Source organism: Falco rusticolus, chromosome 5, assembly GCF_015220075.1.
Source record: "Falco rusticolus isolate bFalRus1 chromosome 5, bFalRus1.pri, whole genome shotgun sequence".
Classification (NCBI taxonomy): domain Eukaryota; kingdom Metazoa; phylum Chordata; class Aves; order Falconiformes; family Falconidae; genus Falco; species Falco rusticolus.
Window position 1 is genome coordinate 492,783 of NC_051191.1, and position 20,360 is coordinate 513,142.

General features: G+C 39.2%; 1 protein-coding gene across 2 annotated transcripts in view; it reads left to right on the top strand.

Annotated features, from left to right (window-relative positions):
• Positions 1-20,064, top strand: part of DUS4L (dihydrouridine synthase 4 like) — a 39,298-nt gene extending 19,234 nt beyond the window's left edge. For both annotated transcript variants that reach the window (XM_037387923.1, XM_037387922.1), the window contains 5 exons: positions 1,745-1,895; positions 6,188-6,323; positions 9,086-9,194; positions 17,567-17,667; positions 19,065-20,064. In XM_037387923.1, the coding sequence (XP_037243820.1) occupies positions 1,745-1,895; positions 6,188-6,323; positions 9,086-9,194; positions 17,567-17,667; positions 19,065-19,103 (536 nt within the window). In that variant the 3' untranslated portion in view covers positions 19,104-20,064. The remainder of the gene's footprint in view (positions 1-1,744; positions 1,896-6,187; positions 6,324-9,085; positions 9,195-17,566; positions 17,668-19,064) is intronic.
• Positions 20,065-20,360: the final 296 nt, after the last annotated feature.

Below are 20,360 nucleotides of genomic sequence, written 5' to 3' on the forward strand. Positions count from 1 at the left end.
GACCAGAAGAATGTATCAAAGCACTGCGCTATTTGACCACTTGTGCTCAGCACAGATAAAAAACAGCTGTTGGCTGCATTTGTTATGAGTAGATGCTAAGGTCTGTCACACAGGAGTAAAGCTTTAGTGAAACTGGAGCTTGAGCGATGACCATATGGCTGACTGATTTCATTTAAGGTCTGACCTGACTGCTTTGTGTGGTAAGCATCTTCCATGTTTTGGTGATGAAAACAGTTCTACGTTTCACTGACATAGTTCTCCTCCATGGATAGGAGACAAGTGTTTCCAGCGTTTTACAATGAAAATGTTAGGTAAATCCAAGCTACTTTAAATATAAAGAATAAATGTGTGGTTTTATTGTCTGTTGAGAGAAACATAGAGATGCGTTGCATACATAGCAAAGTCAGACTAGACTGCAGTACTGTATTCTTAATATTCAAAAAGTACTGGAAATGCAAATAAAGGGGGGGTTGTAGATTATCTTTAGTATTCTCCATAGAAGTAGATCCTTCAGTAAATGGCTTAAGATTAAGAAATTACGGATTTCATTTACTCTCTTGAACTTCTATTGAAAACTTTGACCGGAGTTTGCTTTTGAGTTGGTGATAGTCATTGATTTTGCAGAAAGATGGATTTGAGCTAAAGCAAAGCAGTGGTGAGATGCTTGCCCCGTAGCATAAGATGATAGGTTACTGCAGGCCTAGAATCTTCCAATAGCAAAGGGGTGTGGACTCTCGTTTGGTCTTGGTCTCCATTGCACTGTTTAAAGTTTCACTTCAGATCTGTTTAGTGGGTTTTTTCTCTTCTAAATAACTTATGAATCTAAAAGAGACAGTCATAAGTGATGTTATTCACATGTGCTTTTCTTTGGAGTTGATTTTGTGTGCTTACATAAATGCAGCATCAATTTAATATTACTTGGCCAAAATAGTCTGCAAGAACTGATGTGTCATGAAATGTGTATTTTTGTTGATGTACTGTAAGATACTTCAGGTGCTCTATTGGCCTTAAGTATGTATGATGACCTTAAGTGTACAGACTGTAATATGGGTGGCTTAGGTTTTGTTCTTATGTGGATGTAAGTCGTAATTAATTATTTTGGCCTTTGAAAAGTGTCGGCAGTGTATTGACCCTTCTGTAGAATTATCAGGAGTATATGATGGATGAAAGGAAACTGAAAGGCAGATGAAAGCGGAGGTGTAGCTTACTCCCTCTGTTCTGTTCCTGTTCAACACAGTGTTACTACTGTGATGGATGTTACAAAAATATTTTTTCCCTCTCATTCAAACATAAAAACACATGCTTATTTAATATTACATATGAGACATACTTCAGAAGGCTTCTCTTCTTTTTCCCCTTCTCTTTCTGTTTTCTCACTGTTTGTCCACTGGATTTTAATTAAGTTGTCAGCAGTGACATTTTGACACTGTCTGTAGGGTCTCAAATAACATTTTTAGAGTGTGTTGCTTTTGCCTGATCCCTGGTGGCTGGGTGCAAGTTTTGCAAGTGACTGTTAAAACATGTTTTGGGCAGTGGTTTGGTGTATCTCTGGAAATGTGTTATCACTTCAGTGATTTACCAGCACCTATCTTTAAAATGCTTGGGTAACATAAGCGATGTCAGAATTTGTCCTATGCCTGTTTGCTGAGCAGAAAGTCCAAATACATATTTTTAGTACTGTGTCTCATTTGTCAGACATGCATATCAACAGATGTGAATAAGAACAAACTGTTTTTGTTTGCAGATGCTGTTAGAGAAGTGAAGAAGTACTCTGTCACGCATATGATTGAAAAGGCTGTAAATGTCAATAGCAACGCCTTTGATCATATTCAGATGAAACTCTTCCGATCGCAAAGAAACCTCTATCTCTCAGGTTTTAGTTTATTTCTTTGGCTGTAAGTATAACACTTTTCCAATTTCCGCATAGCACGTTTCTTATAGGAACTATCTCACAAGTAATGCAACTATAAAAAAATGGAAGGCCAGTTTAAAGAGATGAAAGAATTAGGAGTGAGCAGGTTGGCTATGAGGCAAGTAGGATCAAGGAAAATAATATCTTACAAATGTTTGGAGAATAGAAGGATATGTGAGCAACACATGGAAATAAACATTTTGAATGCTTGAGAAAACAAGCATTTTGCAGAAGTTTCTTCAGGGAATACTCATTTCCTTCCTGAAACTTATGCCCTATGTTTTATTTGTTTTGAACATTGAAGACTGGAATAAAAAACCCTCAAAAACTGAAGTACTGTTAAAATAATCTTAATATGTTGCAAGCTGGCATTATTGCATCCTGCTGTGTTAAGAAGAAAAGCTGGAGTCTGATTTGAATCACTTTGTCTAAAGCTTCGAGTTCAGAACTGTAAGATAATTTTCTGGCTTCTGAGGAAAGTTTCAGATGTTACTTAAGATCAAGCACTTTGTGGCAACTGGCCTACTATGATACAATCTTAAGTGCAGTATCCCTTTCAGGATGTTTAAATGCAGCTAATAAAACAGGGTAACAGAAAGGATGGTTCTGTGCTGCACATCAGTAGAAGCCAAGACTACCTGTGAATCTTCACAGTAGCCACAAAAAGCTGCAGAACTTCTCAGCTGGGCAAGGAGAACATGAACTAATTGGACACCCCTTGCAGTGATGTATGGCTGTTTTAGCTGATTATTGAGAAGCATTGTATATAAAGAAGAGTCAAGGAAAAATTCATGTAAAACTTGAGCAGGAAAAATCAAAGGTGGCTGTAGTCTTGCACAATAGTGATAGGAATGTATCATGTTCTTTGTCTTCCTTCAGAAAGGCTAAGTAAATATGTACACATATGTTTGTGATTGCTGCTCCAACAGTTGGAAGCTGGTCCCCCAGGATCCTACTCCCCCTTGGCTTTCAAGGAAGAAAACTTGTCAGGTGGCCCTAATGGATTTTACTGTGGATAAAAGTTCTGCTCTTGAAGAGGTTTGCTTAAGGCCTTTTTTGGGCTACTGGCCTTTCACCAAAATTTAGAAGAAATAAATACTCCTACGGTAGTGGCTAGATCAAAGGACTTTTCTCAGTAGTGCTATTTTGTTTGTCCATTAAATAGACTGTCTGGCAGAGAAGGGGGGAAAAGTGTTTCTTGGTGTGCATTATCCTACACTGCTACTACCCTCACCCAACCAAGTTAAGACCACATGTAGGTATGAATGGGTACTTGGCTGCCCCTAGTTCATTCTTTGGGTCAGTTTTGGTTCATTTTACCACGCCAGCCAATAGGAGAATTCCAGAAGAGTGGTAGAGGGAGATTCCCAAAATGGAGGAGGCTGGAAGCTTGTCACTTCTGGCAATGCAACAAAAGTTATTTGGTACAGGTGAGGAAAATGACCTCCTGTCAGTGGAGGTATTGGGTCCAGCTAAGCCTTCACCCACCACCTGTGTGCACAGAAAGGAGGAGGGTCACAGTCACCAGAGACTGTCCCTGGGGTAGGAGAGAGGCACCCATCTGCTAATCTGACTTGCTGTCTTGGCAGATGTGGAGAGCCTGCGAGGGCTTGTCTGTCTGTCCCTCTTACCCTGTGCTGAACCAGAGAAGGATGAGAAGGGCTGAAAATGAAAGGAAAGCTAAAGAAATCATGTGCCCACTGCTTAGGGGCAGGGAGCCAAGTGACAAAGGATCTGGAAAAGTGAGATGTGGTGTGTCTCATTATCAACGTTACATTACTTTGTTTCTTACTGGTAAGGTCTGCTGTTTGGCCTCCCAGTTCTTGGAGCCTTCTGGGAGAGTTGGTGGGGAATGTAACGTGATCCACAGGTGCAGCTAGTGAGTGCTTAAACAGATTAGTCATATATAAGTCTGTGGCATCCTAGGATGGGATGTGTCCTTGCATGTAGAGGGAGTTGGCCAATGTCATTGCAAGGCTCTACTATGTCATCTTTGACAGATCGTGGAAATCGGGGGAGGATCCTGGTGGCTGTAAAAAGGTGAATGTTGCACTTGTGTTCAAGAAGGAGAAAAAGCGGGATGTAAGGAACTGAAGACTAACCAGCCTTACCTCTCTGGAAAGGTTATGGAGCAAATCTTACTCAAAGCCATTTCTAGGGGCACAAAGGATACAATAACTTGGAACAGCCAGCATGGATTTACAGAGGGGAGATCATACCTGATCAACTCTTTTGCCTTCTGCAGTGCGGTGACTGGCTGTGTGGATAAAAGGCAGAGCAGTGGGTGTTGTGTGCCCTTAGTAAGGCCTTTGACACAGTCTGTTGTGGTGTCCTGATAGCCAAACTGTGGAGGGATGTGGGCCAGAGAAGTGGAGAAGGAAATGGGTGGAAAATTCCCTGGGTCTTTGGACTCAAAGGATGATAGTAATGCAAATTCAGCTGATGCCCCTCAGGGATTGGTACTGGGCTCAGCAGTGTTTAATGTCCTTGTTAACAACATGGATGATGGGATTAAATGTGCTCTCGGCCAGTTGCAGCCAGTACCTAATCAGAGCGGTTGATACCTTGGAGGGCAGGGCTGCTATTCAGAGGGAGCTAGACAGGTTGGAGAAATGTGCTGCCAGAAATATCCTGAAGTTAAACAAAGGCAGATGCAAAACCTTACGTCTTGTAGGTTAACCATGTACCAAATCCAGGCTGGGGACTGACTGGCTGGCTGGGTAGAAAGCAGTTTTACAGAAGAGGACCTGGGGATCCTAGTAGACAGCCAATCATGTATCGAGCTGTAATAACAACAGTGTATTCATTGGGTTAGGAGAAGCGGTTATTCCCCTCGGTCTGGCACATGTGGTGCTGCAGCTCCAGGACCGTGTCCAGTTCTGACTCCTCAAAATACTGGAGTACTGCAGCGGGATACTGAGAAGGTTGGGTGCTGAAACACTAAGACCTGTGAGGCAAGCATGAGAGAGCTTGCCTTCAGCCAGAAGGGATACTGAAGGGGAGATCCTGTTGCTTTTTATAGCTATCTAGTGGTAGGATGTAGAGCAGATAGAGTTGGCTCTTCTCAGGGGATCCACACTGGAATGACAAGAGACAACTGGCCAGGAACCTGGGAAATTCTGACTTGTAGTAAAAAAGTACTTTTTCTACTACCAAGTGTGTTCAAAAACTGGAACAAGGACCCTGAAAGATGGTGGACTCTCTCCCATCATTGGAAATGGTGGGAGCTCAACTGGACAAGCCTCTGAGCAATCTGCTCAGCCTGTCCCAGTTTTGGGCAGGAGCTTGGACAGGATTACCTCTGGAAGCCCCTTTCAACCTACATGAATCTGTGATTCTGTTTCAGTAATCATGTTTTACTGACTCTTGACTGCTGTATCTATAAATTAATAAGCAATAGTAAAACCTGCTAACACTTGAAAAGTAGCAACATGGGGACCTTAACTTTTCTATTAAAACAAAAAGTAAGAAAATGAGCCTTTAATGAAAAGCAGGGGGGAGGGCTTACTTTGGAAGTCAAAAGGTCTATTAATATGCTTTCAGTTATGAAAAAGCCAATTACTTGGATTTTCAAGTTTCTTTTGAAGAGCAGCTATATAGTTATATTACAGGAATTAATTTAGTGTTGCTTTGGGCTTTCCTTGATTCAGCAACGTACTGCTTTGCAAGACTCCAAGATGAATAACGAAAGTAGTGATGCAAAGAGGCAATCACTAGATCAGATCAAGGAAGGTATTTACAAAGCTTAAATTTGAGGTGCCATGTGAGTCCTGACATTCATGTATGTTCTGATTTATACAGTATTGACAAAGTACTTTGTAGATTAATATGCTTTTGTTGCTAATTTTACTCTTGTAAGGCCTTTTATAAAGTTACAGGGTTTTGTGTTGTATTCATTACCATGATGTGTTGCTTGGGTCTTGTATTCAGAGATGCATCCTATTTAAAACACTAGATCATGTAAAAGTATTTCAGCCCGTAAGCAAGCAGGTCTCTGATCCCTTGATGGCTGTGGGTTTGGGGGAGGAGGGAGGTTCTACAACAGGTAAAAATCAGATTTTTGATGGATAAAAATCTTTGTAGTCTCTTATCTTACTGTTAGTTGTAACCGATGAGCCTGGATATTTCCCATCAGATGCTCAAACAGTCCTCTTGTGGTTTTGTTTTCACAACTGATGCAAAGAGAGAGAGAAAAGGGGTTGGTTTAGTTTTGGTTTTGGTTTTCTTCTAATTTTGCTGTGAATTACTGTGCTGTTCACTGTGTTTCTTCACCAGCGTATTGAGACGTACTGTTACCCTTCTTACTCAGTTGGCAAAAGAGATGGCTTCTCATGCGGCTCTGGAAGCACAAGTAAATGATGCTACTGAAGCAGCCAAAAAATACATGGCTGAGAAGGAAAGACTGCAGGAGGTATCTGTGAGCTTTTTTAGTTATTTTCTTATACAGCAAGTAATTAGTATAAAATACTCTGGGGATGGTTTGCTACTGAATAACGTTTGTTCATTTTTTCCTTCTGGTGGAAAAAAGAATACAATGTTCTTATAATACAGAATTCAGAATACTGAATACAAATATCAGTAGCGTTTTACTAACAAAGAAAACTAAAGTAATCCAAATTGATGAAATTCATACTGGAAAGACAGAATTTAATTTAAGTAGTAACGTATTCTTTAAATAAGTCTCTGAATTTAATCATAGCATAGTAAAGGGAGATACTGGTTTTATTCAGTTTATCCTAAACATTTGGCTGTTTAGGTTAGGTCAGGGTTTAGCAGTCCGGTATGGAAAAGTCTACAGTATTGCTGTTCTCGTGCTGGCTCTTTCTCCTAAATAGGATTTGCTCCAGTCCTGAAATGTCTAACTTGTGAAATTGGTCTCTAGTATTTACTGTAGTTTGTATGCTTGGATCTATTTTTATGGTGAGTCAGCCAATTTCCTAATACCTCCCTCTCCCAGTAAGACATTGCCATAGTATTAATGAGGGTATTACCAAAAATCTTTCACTTACAAGAAGCACCAATGGACCAAAGGTTTGTTGTTTTTATGAAATGAAAACATTCATATGGGTTTTTTTAATGAAAAAATGTAAGAATGGAGAAAATTATGCTATCACTTGTCTGTTGTGGTTCAATATACAGTTGTATGCAGGAAGGGAAATCAGCAAGGATAATAAAGATAAATGCATGAAATCTTTTTGCATAATTGGTTAGTCTGACTTCTGTTGGAAGACATTGAACCATAAGCTAGAGTGCAGGTATCCAGGGTATGAAGACTTCTACAGCATTCTTCAGTCTGGCACATTGTCAAAACAAAATTCACTGCAGGTGTGTACAGGTTTCCTTCCAGTTTGTCTGGAGCAGTGCCTATGGTTACCAGCACTGTATATTTTTTTTTGGGTAATAAATCATCAGACAAAGAGAACAGATTCTGGACAAAAAGTACTAGATGGGATGCAAAAAAAATCCAGCTGGTTGAGAGGTGCTGTAAAACAAGGATCACTAGAGTGTGCATTAGGTATTTGCCAAGTATGACATGATTCCAAAATCTTGGGATTTGGTATTTTGTCAAACTGATCCAGACTCCCTCCCTCAGCCATGGAATTTCTCTCTTTACTGGTACTTTGTTTGTTTCTTCTCTGGCCTGTTGGGATTTGGCCAAAAGTCCTCTTTTTGTTCTGCTTTCACATTCTCTTAGCAACACATTCTCCTAGCCACTTGTAAGCGATAGCCAGGGACTGGAAACTGTATTCCTGTCTGTTTCTATTTGTGTGTTTGATTGCATGGTTTGTCAAAGCAGTCGTAGCCACAGGTACAGCCAGCATGCTGTCGCTGAACCTCTGTTGTGCTGGAGTTGCAAAGTGTTCAGAATTGGTCTATTTTAACTTTATAGGGATAGTGTGACTTAGGTTCCTCTGTGGCTTGGCCCCTGCATTTGTGTTCATTTACAAGAGAGCTTCATTCCACTATCAGAGAGGGGCAAGAGCAACTGCATATAGGGTGCCGGCTGTAAGTATAAATACTCTGAGTTTACTCTAGTGTGCTAGGTCTGCGCTATCTCCTGTTCAGAGATTCCATGGAGCACAGGACTTAAAGACAGAAGTTTACAGAAAAAAATGTGTATTAATAGAAAGAAGCGAGGAAAAAGTAAAGGAGGCAGTCTGTGGCCAATTTCATGACAAAATGGCTATAGTTTTGTTACCAACAGTCAAGTGCAGTCTCTGCTCTTCGGTTAAATAGTTTCTGGAAGGTTTTCTTCAGCTCTTTTCTTAGGATTGTTTACCAGTCTTTATAAACAGTTCTTTTCGTTCTTCCTAAAGTAATCTTTCCCCTCTGCTTCCACTCGTGCCCAGTAGGCTCTGATATCACCAGTTCACCTAACAGTTGTTCATCTCAGTTGTTCAGCTTTTCTTTTTTGCCATTAAGCATTTACCACTTCTTCTGCCATTTTTGTAACAGAGGTGGTGTTTGGTTGGGTGATAGAGGCTGTATGAGCCAAGGGTCTAATTATGGAGTCTAATCCTTAACGTATGATACTTTCAAGTCATCAGTAGCAATTCCCTTAATGAGAAGATTCTGCATAAGTATAGTAGTGCCAACACTTTCAGAGTACAAAGAGTGTACTGCTCATGTCTGCTACTTACATGGCTTTTCCTGAATCCTTTCCTAGTTTTTTCTTGATTTCCGTGGAAATCTAATCTGGTATTGAGGTATTCTGAAGATTGAAGAAGTAGCTACAAACCTACAAGAAGAGATTTGTGATATATTACATTATTTAGATCAGAATAAATTATTAGAACAAGTTGTACACAAACATGGCAATGTTCTGTCACTTGCAGTCCTGGTGTATATTTTCTGGAAAAGCCATGTATAACCTGAAGAGAATGTATGGGCTTGGTGCAGAGATACAAAGTACTCTAACACAGGCGATATTGCTATACTATTACATATATGCCATTACTATCAATGTAAAACATAGAGCATTTTTTTTCCTTTTTTTATTTTGCTGTTTTGGAGGGGTTTTTGTCTAGAATGACTGAGTATCTGCCTGTGTCATGTTGGCATTTGATAAAACCTGTCACTTTGCAAGATCAAGGCTGACATTCTCTGGTTGTTTGTCTTTAGTGTCAGACTAAGGAAAACAAAATTAATTGTAGTTACTGTGTGTTTTAATAGGCCTTGAGTGAAAAAGACATCAGTAAAAAGAAAGTGTCAGCAGAAACAACTGATGAAAAGTTGAAGGAAATTGAACATTTGAAAGGAGAGCTACAGAAGACATCAAATGGTAAGTACTGGTTAAGACTTGTTTGCAATTAAGGAAAAGATTATTTCAACACACTGGATGTCAACAATTTATTCTAGATGTAGCATTAACTTCATCAGTTTACAGAATGCTTGGCTTGGGGTTTCTTCACATTCGACTAGGAACTGGAAAAACATGCTATTGCCATATGGGTATTTTAGTAAATGTTTTCATTATGAAAATGCACTGTGCGCGGTGTAATGTGAACACCTTTGTTAAATTGTAATTGGTAGCAAATTGAATTGATATATTTAAGTGGTGTTGACCTGTCTTCATCAGTGACATGACCACGATATGGAATCAATTGCAGGTTGCTTATAGGCATCTGGTTGATCTTGTCATAGTATCAGCCACGCTCCCTGTGTAAAAAGCGGAAGTATGTGGTAGTTTTTCCTTTAAATAGGATTTTGGTCAGATAGCAGAAAAGTCCTTGACTAGTATTCTAAATTTATATATCTCCTGCAGCAGAGGTGTGAGATGTTTTGGGTTTTTTTTCTCTACAAGGAAACATGCATTGCAATTTGTAATGTAATACTTTTGTTAGCAGTTTCCGTGTTTAAGGTTTAGGTTGTCAAAACTGCTTTCTAGACAACCCAAATTGAGATGGAAGCAGATTTTACCTGTTTGGTTCTGTCTTACTGGGATCTGTCAAGGTGTGTGATGCTTATGAACACCTGCTCATCTGAAATTAGTGTTTTTAAGATAACACTGCCTGTGACCTTGTAAGCATTAATCAGATGTTCAGACTCCAGCAAAATACAGATTTTCGTGGTACCAAATAGCATGTTGTCATCAAAACATAGCCCTGCTTTCATATTGCATGGCACTGCTACAAAGCTGTAATAAAAACAAATATTTAATTAATCATTTTTCATTGTCTACTGAGAAGATGAACAAGAACTGTAGAACAGCTGTTTTCAGCTGGGCTTGAAGCAACAAGAATCTTCAAATAGTCTCATTCGTTCATATTCTCAGGCAGGTTTGATTGTGGGCTTTCCCTCTCCTGCTGTTTTCTTAAAGAAAGGGGGGGAAACTGCCTTTGAAGTGGCAGGATCAATGAAAAACTTAAATGCATATGTTTTATTTAAACTAACTGGTGGTATGTAACACTAATATAGTATAAGCTTTTCAGTCAGAAATGCTAGAGAAAGCTAAGGAACAAATAGATTTACCACATGCTGCTTCAGCTGCATTTTCCCCGTGGGCTGTTGTGCATCCAAAAGATGTATAAATTAAGGCATGCTTGAGTCTTTTGTTAGGGGGAAAGTGGGGGAGAGGGTCTTTTTAAGGAATGAATAGGAAAGTATTTACAGCCTTTCCTTGATGCCATCCCCCTCATTGCCAAGACAGACATGGTTATGTTAATTATCATCATCTAGATGGTGTTAAAGTACATCTAACTTTTGTTTAAGTTTTCTTATACGTTATTTTGAGCAAACTGATAGCCAGAAAGTTTAAAATACTTGGTAATAACCACATCTGTAGACACTGCTTTCTGTGGAGTGTTAAGAGATTTAATGTGAATCAAATTTACTGCTTTCTTTTGAAACTTTTGCAGCTGTGCAGGTGGATGTTGTTTCATGCTCGCTGAGTGTGAGCAATGCATTACACAAAATCAAAGTTAAGACTGAAAAGCTTGTTTTGCCTCTCTTTAACAATTTGTTTCATGCCGCTGAGCTCACATGACTTAAGTAACCTTTCCTTTGTGTCCACAAAGCCTAATCCATGAAAATGGGGGAGCAAGGGGTGTAGTTGTCACTCTGTAATGAAACAAGGCAAAAAATAGTATAAAAAGGAAAAACTTTACTGGTTTGGGGGTTTTTCTTTTTGTTTGTTTTTCAGCCCTAGTATCAACTGAGTCATAAGTTTGGGTTTTGTTCTTGTTTGATTGGGGGTTTGGGTTTTTTGTTCTGCTTGGATGAAAGAACAGGTATAATGTTTTTTCACAAAGCAGTTTCAAATATGCATTGCTCTAGTCTGGTACATTTGCAACATGTAACTACGTGCTACTTACACATGGTGATAGGGTGATCCATTACTTCATAGTAGGCCCTGTGCTGGAAGGTGGGTTAACTCAGTAGTGGCACCCAGGAGGAGTCCTAAGTAAGTCTGCTTCACGTTTAAGTAATGCAGTTTAGTATCAGATTAGTGCTGTGACTTCAGGGGGAGATCCAAATTTTCTGTAAGGTTTTGATCCAGTATTTACAACTTCTGACAGAAAATATGGTATGTCTCCTCTTTCTGAAATTCTGACTGAAATTATAGTGTAAAAAATAGTGATTATTGCAGACTTTCAGGAGACTTAGCTCTAGTTCTTCAACTTTATGCCTTTTACAGGAATCACAGTCCTTATGCTTTTTTGTCCACCTAAGTGTAAGTGGAACCCTAAGTTAAGATGACGTTTTGCCACCTACTGTGCTGTGGGCAGGTGGGAAGGGAAAGTAAAAATACAAGACCGAGAGACTAATAGTGAAATTACTAAAATCTGAGGAAAAGTTGGAAACGAGCGATAAAGATTTCAGCCAAGTTTGTTTTGTTTTCAGACTTGACTTTCCTATCCCCCTTGATGACCTTTTTTGCTTTATGGTGGAAATGAAGGAAGGGGGCCTAGTTCTTCACTACTTTATTGCAGACCCACATACTTGGGGTTTTATAGGCACCCAGCAGTGGGGCTAGCACTTTCAGAGCCTAAATCCATTTTTAGCATACCTGGACATGTAATAACATGACTGTTTAGAAACCTTCCAAGATGGTATTTTATTGATCCACTTGTCTACTATGAAAAATGTCTCACTTATACCTAGAAATAAATAAATATGCTTACTCCTAGGAGCACCCAGTGCAGATATGAGAATGTTTCTGCTGTTACACATTAGACATATTTCTAACAAAATGTTGATTCACACAATAAAAGGCTCTCAGTGTGGCAGCTGGTCTCAGACCTATAGGAACTTCCTGTGGAAAGAAGAGATACTATGATATTGTTTCATTTTGGTAGTTCTGAAAAAGATCCAAAAGCTAAAACAAAACAAACTATCTCCAACCGGACGCGAGATCAGAGTCTGAGAGAAGTTTCATGAAGCAGCTGTCCTTAAGTGTCCTTGGACTGGGGGCAGGAATGGGACTTTTGGGGCATTAACTTTCTTTTCTCGCTCACAGATCCCACACTGTGGAAATGCTGATGTGGAAATGTCCATTTATTATTAAGGGACTCTGGGCAGGAGGGAGATTTCTGTGGTGCTGTACTATTTTACCTTCTATCGGATCTTTTTTCGGTGACACTGTCCTAGTGTAACGTTACAGCTTCATTTGCACAACAAAGTTACACAGAATAACTAGTATGGAGCAAGTCTTGCAGCAGAACACACTGGTGCCAAGTATGAAACTCCAGCTCATTGACCGCTCGCTCTTGTAACAATATTTTGTGGCAAACGACATGCACTAAAGCTTCTATCTGCATCTGATGTAGCATAACAAGCATTGCAGTCCCCAGTACCTATGAGCAGTTGTTGAGCTGTGACCTTACTGCATCTTTGAGCTGAGCCTGTAATGCCACATTGAGACAAAATCCAAAGACTGTTTGTCTTTGCCATTAGGATTTCACTTCATGAAGTGTGAACTGACTCAAAGTCATTTAGGTGCTTCTGAACTTTAGTTCAACTTTTTCTGAAAATGCTCTATTTGTATATTGTCATAGGCATACAGTGGGGCAGAAGGAAATTCTGGTGAAACTTCCATGAAGTTTGTTTTGTGTACAGAATGTGTCATGAGTTTTTGTGTCATGGTTGCATAGTGTTGTAGGGGGACAGTAAGAGAGCAACAATTCCTATGGAGGGCTGTTTTTGAAGCTGCTTTTAATCATAGAATCATTTAGGTTGGAAAAGACCTTTAAGATCATCAAGTCCAACTGTTAACCCAGGACTGCCAAGTCCACTACTAAACCATGTCCCTAAACAATGCATCTAGCTGTGTTTTAAACACCTTCAAGGATGGAGATTCCCCCACCTCTCTGAACAGCCTGTTCCAATGTGTGACCATCGCTTTGGTGAAGAAATTTTTCCTAATACCCAATCTAAATCTCCTCTGGCACAACTTGGGACTGTTTCTCTTATCCTAGTTATGTGGGAGAAATGACTGACCCCCACCTGCCCAAAACCTCCATTTAGGTGGCTGTAGAGAGCAGTGAGGTCCCCCCTGAGCTGCCTCCTCTCCAGGCTGAACCACCCCAACTCCCTCAGCTGCTCCTCACAGGACTTGTGCTCCAGACCCTTCACCAGCTCTGTTGCCCATCTCTGGACACGCTCCAGCGCCTCAGTGTCCCTCCTGAAGTGAGGGGCCTGAAGCTGAATACAGTATTTGAGGTGCAGCCTCACCAGTGCCGAATTGTTGACTGTTCTAGAAGGTATGCATGTACAACTCTCACTTAAATGCGAACATTACTAGGTGTTAGAAAGATACTAAACAATGCAGACGTTGGGAATACATTTCATAGAACTGTTGCTGTCAGGGAGGATTCAGCTCAGCCTTTGTGTTGCCAGGCAGGCTCGTGTCATGTATGAAAACTATATTTATGTTGTGCCCTGCTGAAGTACTCCAATTCTTTAAAACAAACAAATAAAACGGAACAAAAAAAAAAACCCACAAAAAACCCCTCCAAACAAACAAAAAACCAAACCCCCAAACTATCAAACTTTCTTTTGTAAGCTGGGAATAGGAGATACAAGTTAAATGAATTGGCCATGGACTCATGTTACTTAGCCAATGACAGAGGGAGGTTTAGGAACAGAATCCATATTACTTAACCTTACTTTTAAACTGTAACAGTGTGACCTTGGTGGGAGCCGTTGCACAATGTCACATGCGATGAGTTGATACTTGTATTTGTTGATTTGAAGGGACGTCGCTGCATACAGCAAGCATGGTTTTGTTATACAAGGCCATTTATGCCATTTGAAGATGCTGTAACATCCCTTTTGTCATTTGAGGTTGTGAAAGGTACTTGGAGTAAAATTGTGTATAATTTTTTGGCCCTTCCTTCTCTTTTCTTGTCTGACCATTATATGTTAAGAAGAGAATTTAGAATTAGTATGGAATTATTTGACTGGAGTTGTGTTCCCAGCTTTGCAGTGTATTTGTTGGCAAATCGCTTGTCCCGTCAGTGCCTAAATTCTTAACTTTGAATAGCTCTTTCTCAACTTCGAGACTTAAAAGAGAGGGATCTTTCTTAGTCTTAAACTAGCCCAAATCATTTGGGGTTTAGACTTGTATTGTAAGCAATGCTAATTTAAGTTCCAGATTGTTTCCTTAGTAGCAAGCACTGTAAGTCAAGTGATTTAGTCAGACCAGGACTAGTAGCTGTGCATGGAATGCCCAAAGAATCTTTGGTTGCTTTTGTTTCTGTTTGGTTTTGTTTTACTGTTTGGTTCTTCGTTCTTGTTGAAATGAGAAGATGAAGTGCTACAGCTGATGGGCTGTGGTAACCTCTTCAGAGCAATTTTTTTCCTCATCTTTCAACTTTAGAGGAATCTGAAGCAAACTGTCTATCCTGGAACAGGATACAGGGAATGTGGTAAGGGAAGGACAAGTTCTCTACTTCTCTCAGGCTGTACATGTTACATTAGTTTATGGACCTCCAGTCATACATTAGGTGTAACGGGATGAAATTTTCCATAAATATCTTCCATTGATACACAGCCCTAAGAATATTTTGTTGATTTTTCTTTGAAGGGAAGGGGGAGGAATGAAAAAGGGTAGCCCACCTCTCACAGTAATGAGGCTGGATTCCAGTTTGGGGACTTAATGATTATTCCTCTCATAAGTTGCATTAATGTAGAAGCAGCATTCTCACCTCCTACCTGCTCATGCATTTACTTGGTAGGAGCAGTCAGTTGTTGGGGTTTGCTTGCTGCCAGTCCAGCTGTTCTGTCTCCTGTGAGGCAGTGTTACAGGCCAGATGGAAGCCAGAAATAATAACTGACTGTATTGTGCACACAAAGGATCTTCTGTTTTCTGCTGGATCAGTGTGCATATGATATGATCCATATGACAAATATACCGGTACGATCGACTTGGCTGCACTGCAGTGTTCCTGCAATGGCAAAATAGTTGAGTAGTGGTCTGTGGACAGTCTCCATTCCTTGACAAGAAGACGTCCAGAGAAGCTCGTGCCCTGGGGAATTCACATGCTCAAAGATGTGATGCTCCTTTTTTATTGTGCGGCCCCAACAGAAATGAGTCTGAGTTTGGTGAGGGTGTTTTGTCCATAGCCAACACAGGTGGAAAGGACAAGCTGTTCTTTCATTTTTCTTCTTCTAGGGTTAGGTGAGGTAGTCCTGTCCTACATCTGTTTTGGTCAAAACATTGAAACAATGCAGCAGCTTGTTTGCTTTCTTGGTTTGCAGACACTTTTAGATATTTTGTTCATGTTTTAAAGATACAGTAGTTTTTACTTGAAACTAAAGTACTGTGCTGCTGCTTGTAAACAACTAAATACTATTATATCAATACCATCCAGTTAAGACTTCTTTAGAAGTGAGATACTGTTAATTTTTACTATCACAAACTATGTTCAAGAATGTTTAAAACAAAGGCAAAATTTAGCTTTCTAGTTAGCAGATTCTTAAAGAAGCAAAATGGCATACGCAGATATATTTTTGTCTACAACTTAAAATTCAGAAGCTTATCAAATTGTCACAGGTTTATTTTAGACTGATTTCCAAATTTTACTGTTGAATATTTTAAATGGTAGCAAGAACAGATTGAGAGTAAATGCAGTGGGGTTTGACATGTCAGATGTGTGGAAGTTGTGGTTATTCCAAAACCTTTCGAAAATGTTTTTTGTATTGATGCTGTCAAGAATGTATTAAAGGATGAAGGATATCTATGTAAGAGTATGGAAATGAAAAAATGGATGTAAAGAGATGGGATGAATTTTTGACCATGTTGGAATCAAGAGACATAAGTGTAATTAACTTCAGTAGACCAGAATTTCAGGCTAGGTAAAAGTCCTGTTACTGGAAAAACACTTTCAAACTTTTAAAATGAGAATGATTTTGAATCTATACATTCAAATCAATTAATTAAAAATCACAGAAATGCTGGGGGAGGAATCTTCCTTTTCTATGTAGGAGAACAGTCAAATCTCTTGTGTCATGGTGTTTTGGGAACTAGCTCTCAAAAAGAAACAGGGTTCAAACCAGAGTGCCTGTAGCTAGATGCTTAACAAAAAAACACATCTAGCTCCTCATCTTTTGAGAACAGGCTCTTACAGAGGTGCTGTAATTCTTGAGTGTCTTGGAGGTCCTTGGGAAAGAGCAGTCTGTCTCGTGGAGCTCACAGTCAAGGGATGGATCCACATTTTTGGAAGAGGGAAAATTACAAATGTTTCTGTTTCCATTTGTACCATCAAGATAATTTTTTAAAAAATTTGGCTATGTGAGGCAGGCTATAGGTCATTAACAGCATTTCTCTGTTTTTAGCATGAATAAATCAAGTTTTAGGGTATGCCTGTGCTGCTGCAGCAGAGAGATATAAAGATACCTGAGATGCTTAGAGGAATATAAAAATGTCTAAAATGACCTTACTTGAATGCTTGCATAACAGCTTAGGAGTAATGGCTCTATGAAACTTTATGCTGATCTACCCTGCATTGTAAATTAGCCCCTACAGAGTCTTAAGCTGTTTTGTACTGCAGCATAAACATGTTCTTAGTGTATTGCTGTTGAGATTGTGAGTAGAGTAATAATTACATGTTAAAAACCTGTTCACAGTTGCCTGTCCTACCACAACCATTTCTGCCTTCTCATCCATAAAGTAATGCTTATAATGAATTAACTCATGCATGGTAAAACATATAACAGGGTGAAAAGGAGGGCTCTGTGCTCCTCTAGTAGGGTATTCTCTCTTTTTTTGGGCACACACCACCACCCATTTTGTAGATGACATCAGTTGCTTTGCTAAAATCTTGCCCAGTATTTAGGTTCCCTCTTTAAAGAGGGCTGACAGTTTTGGTTTCAGGGTTGTAGAGTTTTGTTTTTCTAGAACTGTCTTCTGCAATGTGACAGAACACTCTAGTCATCACTGATTTGTCACTTCTGTCAACAGTTTATTGGTCTTGCCCCCCCCTTAGGTTTCTTAGAGCCTCTTCCTGTTCCTTGTGATGCTCTTCCTGAACACAGGTTATTCTTTCCCTTCCTTGTGCTGCACATTGCTTCCTGTGTCCATCTGTGATGCTCTGTTTTAAATTTAAGGTTTTTAGAGGAAGGACTGTCAAGTGCAATGGGTGGAGCTAGGGCTCTGAGGAACTGCAGGAATACAAGTAATAAAATTAAAACACCAATTCTGGTATTTTACAGCTCTCCACAAGGCGAATAATGATGTGATTGCAGTTAAAAAGCAATCTGAAGGCCTTAAAAGAGAGTATGATCGTCTGTTGAAAGAATATGAACGGCTTCAGGTAAGTGGTTCTGGGTCGCTATATGAACATGATGTTCTGAAATTGTACCAGCGAAATTCTGCTTGTTGGGCATTTGTTATGCAGGAGAACTTACCAAAATCTTTAGTATAGCATAAAGTTAAAATGGGCAGCACTCCTTTAACTTCGTCAGCATAGCAGAATTTTGTTTTTCATGGACTGGATGGCAAAGCTACTAGCATTTTCCTTTTTGCATTTCAGGTGACAAAGCTCAGGACTTTTCTAAGTCTAGACTAGATTTTGCTGTCACTTGGGAAATAAGATTCAGATAGTTTTGTATGCGATGATCAAACTGCAATATCTTGTAAGAAAATTATAGTAGCGAGTGGTATATACATTTATAAAAGTTATTTGCTCTTTAAACATGCTTTTGCAATGCATGATTATAAATGTCGCAATACTGTTGATATGCAAGAACAACAACAAAACAAACCAACCAACAAACAGCCTAGGCTAAAAACTGGCTACTATAAAAATCAAACTGAAGTACAAAATAAAAAAAAAAAAACAGTGCAGCATAGCAAGCAAAAACTGAATTAGCAGTTTGATTGGGTTTGCATATGCGTATGGCTGTAATACGCATAATAAACAGTACTTATTTTTAGTAGTACTGGGATCCCTACCCATTCTTTAAGTTGTCTGACAGGTGTTTATATGTTCCATGCCTACTGTCCCAGAATTCAACCAAAATTCAATAAAAATCAAAGTTAGCCTGTTTACAAATAGTGGTCATAGGAGAACATTATGCTAAAATTATAATGACCTGCTTTTCAAGAAGAGCTGTTTCTTGGTCCTGTATTAATAAAATTTTAAAAACGCAAATTTGAGCTGATTATAATTTCTCCTGTACTCTGTGAAGCTTCTTGCTGATCCCAGCCTCACCCTATACTCTTACAGATATTGCTCAACTGATCTCTGTGTTCAAATTAAGACCACCATGCATGTCCTATCTTTGTTGTGCTTCCATGTGCAATGAACCAAAGTAGTCCTGCTGCATTTCTAACAGTCTTGTGGTCTAGATCACACATCCTTACAGTTTTCTGTTTACCTCTGAATGGAAGGAACAGAAGGTACTGAGCACACAGTAGATGCAGCTCCTAAGGATAAATCAGTTGATAGCAGAAAATGTTTTCTGCTGGGTTTGCTGCACAGTTCAGCTGTGATGTGAACAGGGAGCAGACGGGGGCTGCGTGGCTGTCACTCTACTGGGATCAGAAGCGCACGTGTGATGTGGGGTAATATTGATGGGACTACAACTTTGAAGGGTGTATAGTGAACTAATCGGGTATGATTGCAAGGGGGAAAAATGTGGCATTTGGAATCGACTGTTTCTGATCTTGCCAAACATTTATTTATTTTTTTAATTTGTCTCCTTTCAGGGGAGTTTAAATGCAGCAGAAGACAAGAAAGACCTGTAGGTGCATCTAAGACAGATGGCAGCGGTACAGTTACTTCAATGAGTAAAGCCTTATGCTGTTTAGGCTCCTGATGCATATCTAAAACAAAACTTCATTTTTCTGAAAAGCACATGCATTGCAGGTCACTGTTCAGATTTCTTCAATATATCTTGGTTGCCAAAATACTCTGTGTGGTAAATAAAATGTTAAGTGGCTTACCTGATTTACTATGGTGTTTGTCGCTGCTCTTATGAGGAGAAACTCGAAAATCTTTCAGTTCCATCTGGAGCAACTTGACTGTCCTCCAAGCTTTTGCCCTCCAGAATGGTAACAGATCATGCACCATTTGCTTGTAGCTCTTAAGCAAGGTTGTATGTCACGCTATATCACAAAAACACAATTACCTAAGCCTCCTTTGCAACAGCTGTTTGAAGACTTAAAAAATTCAGTTACCAGTAGGTTGAAGAAGGCTGAAAGCTTTTTATCAGCCATTTCACTTCAGTGGAAAACTGAATAACAGTCAATCTAAGGAAAATAAAGAAAGAGGGGAAAATGCACTTCTAAATCCATCTCACTAGCTTGTTACTTTCACTTGGCCACGTGGATGAGTTTATTTTAACAAAATGGTATTTTGCATGCCTCAGGTTTATTTTTCTTTAATATATTGGACTATTTCAGTTTTCATAACCAAAGTTTGGGGTTGGTTGGTATTAACATGCTGTATTTTTACACTGTTTAAATCTGTTTACTCTGTATGTTCCACCTAACTTCTTTTGCCTTGCTAAGTAAAAATTCTTTTTAAATGTAGTTAGTTGGGTTTGTTTTGTTTTGTTTTCATGGATACGATACCTCAAATGTGCACTGTTTTGCATAAGCCCTTTTTTGCATTCAGAAAGTTGGTTTGAGTTTTTTTGTTAGTTGGTTCCAGTTTATATTTGAAAGTTGCATATGTTTGTTATATTAAAGGGGTTGTTCAAGTTCATGAGTTTCTGGGTTTATTTGTGTAAATCTTTCCCAGTATATTATTTCATCAGAGTTAATAGGTATATACGCAAAGAACAAAATATAATTCTAACTTGGTGATATTTAACTTTCTGTGGAAATACAGCCTTCTTCATAGGGTAGTTTTGATTGCTCTGGAAATAGGATTTGTTTAGCTTACAATTTAAACAGTGTGTTAAGTACTATAAAGCATATTAACATATATTAAACAAGAATGCATATGTTTTTAAGAAATATTTTATCCTTGCTGGAGTAGTACAGAATGTGTTCTCAGAG